Source organism: Acanthisitta chloris, unplaced genomic scaffold (genome assembly GCF_000695815.1).
Source record: "Acanthisitta chloris isolate BGI_N310 unplaced genomic scaffold, ASM69581v1 scaffold7080, whole genome shotgun sequence".
In the NCBI taxonomy this organism is placed as follows: domain Eukaryota; kingdom Metazoa; phylum Chordata; class Aves; order Passeriformes; family Acanthisittidae; genus Acanthisitta; species Acanthisitta chloris.
The window spans coordinates 1-1,556 of record NW_008650991.1 but is presented as its reverse complement, the minus strand read 5'-3'; the positions used below and the strand labels follow the sequence as shown (position 1 = coordinate 1,556).

The 1,556-nt window shown below is 51.9% G+C and overlaps 1 protein-coding gene across 1 annotated transcript in view; it reads left to right on the top strand.

Annotated features, from left to right (window-relative positions):
• The window catches only part of EPHX2 (epoxide hydrolase 2, cytoplasmic), a gene marked incomplete at both ends in the record, with an annotated part of 5,579 nt that extends 4,604 nt beyond the window's left edge, over nt 1–975 (top strand). Inside the window, 3 exons of the mRNA XM_009071136.1 lie at nt 502–587; nt 682–793; nt 901–975. Of these exons, the coding sequence (XP_009069384.1) occupies nt 502–587; nt 682–793; nt 901–975 (273 nt within the window). The remainder of the gene's footprint in view (nt 1–501; nt 588–681; nt 794–900) is intronic.
• Nucleotides 976–1,556: the final 581 nt, after the last annotated feature.

Genomic DNA, 1,556 nt, shown 5'->3' with positions numbered 1-1,556 from the left:
AGAGGGAAAAAACCCACAGAAAGGAAAAAAGGTAGGGAAAAAGAAAAGAATAAAAATGTTGAAAAGAGGGGGAAAAGAGGGAAAAAAGCACCAAAAGGGAAAAAAGAGGGGGAAAGCAAAGGAAAAGGGTGAAAGGAGGAAAAGGGGGGAAAAAGAAGGAAAAAAACCAACAGAAGGGGAAAAATGGAGGGGAAAAAGAAAACAAAAGAGGAAAAAGGGGGGAAAAAACCCAAAAGGAAAAAAGAAGGAAACCCCCCAAAAAATAAAGGGAAAAAGAAGGGAAAAAAAGAGAAAAATGGGGGGAAAGCCCCAAAAGAGGGAAAAAAAAGCCCCAAAAGAGGAGAAAAAAAGCCCCAAAATGGTGAAAAAAAGGAGGGAAAAATGAGAATATTCTCATTTCCAAGTGTTTCCTGCCCTGATCGGAGGCAAATGGGGAGGGCCCCATTCCCTTGGGAGGGTGTTGGGCTGCCCTGGGAGGTCCCTGACATCCCTTTTCCACAGGGCATTCCGCAGGTTATCCTGGTGGGCCACGACTGGGGCGGCGCCGTGGCCTGGAACATGGCTCTGTTCCACCCGGAGAGGCTCAGGTGAGGCTGGAGCACATCCCAAGCTCCAAAGGATATCCCTGAATACCCCCAGAAATGCCAGTCCAAGGACGTGATCCCTCTGGGATTGTCCCAGGGCTGTGGCTGTGCTTAACACTCCGTACAAACCTCCCGATCCTACCGTGGATATCATGGAGAAGATGAAGTCTTATCCCACTTTTGACTATCAGTTCTATTTTCAGGATCCGGTGAGTGCTAGATCCCAAGGTTTGGGGGGGATTAAAGCCCTCCCAGGAATCCATTCCTGGTGTTGGGATGTGTTCCCTAAGGATTGATCCCTCCTGTGATCCCTCAGGGAGTGGCAGAATTGGAGCTGGAGAAGGATATCAGCAGGACCTTGCGGATCCTCATCCGCTCCACGCACCGGGAGGTAACTCTGGGATGGGGTGGGAGCTGGGATAGGGAGCCAAGCATTCCAGGGAGGCTTTGGAGTGGCTCCTTAACCATTTTCCAACCTCTGCTCCCAGTGTCTGGCTGCCTGTCTGTGGAAAAGTGTGTGCTCAGGGAGACGTCAGTAGGGACCAGAGTGAACGTCAGGTGGAAAGCAGCAGTACAGGGACTGGAACTGCTTTAGGATTCAGTTCAGTGACTTGAAAGCTGCTCTCAGCTCCATAGCTCAGGGATGGGTGGTTGGTTCCCAAATCCCTTGGGATGAAGTGTGTGATTGTTTCCTAAATCCCTTGGGGTGCCGTGATGATCTGTGGCCCAGGGCTCTGCCAGTGGTTTCTGAATCCCTTGGGATGCGGTGATGCTCCATGCCTGCTCCCAGCTCCATGGCCTAGGGCTGTGTGGTCAGTTCCTAAATCCCTTGGGATGCAGCACTGCTCCATATCCTAGGGCTGTGCCAGTGGTTCCCAAATCCCCTGGGGGTCCAGGAGGGGATGGAGCCTCAGTGCAGGATCACAGAGACCCACCCAAGGGAGGGACTTCCCTTCCCTTCCCTTCCCTTCC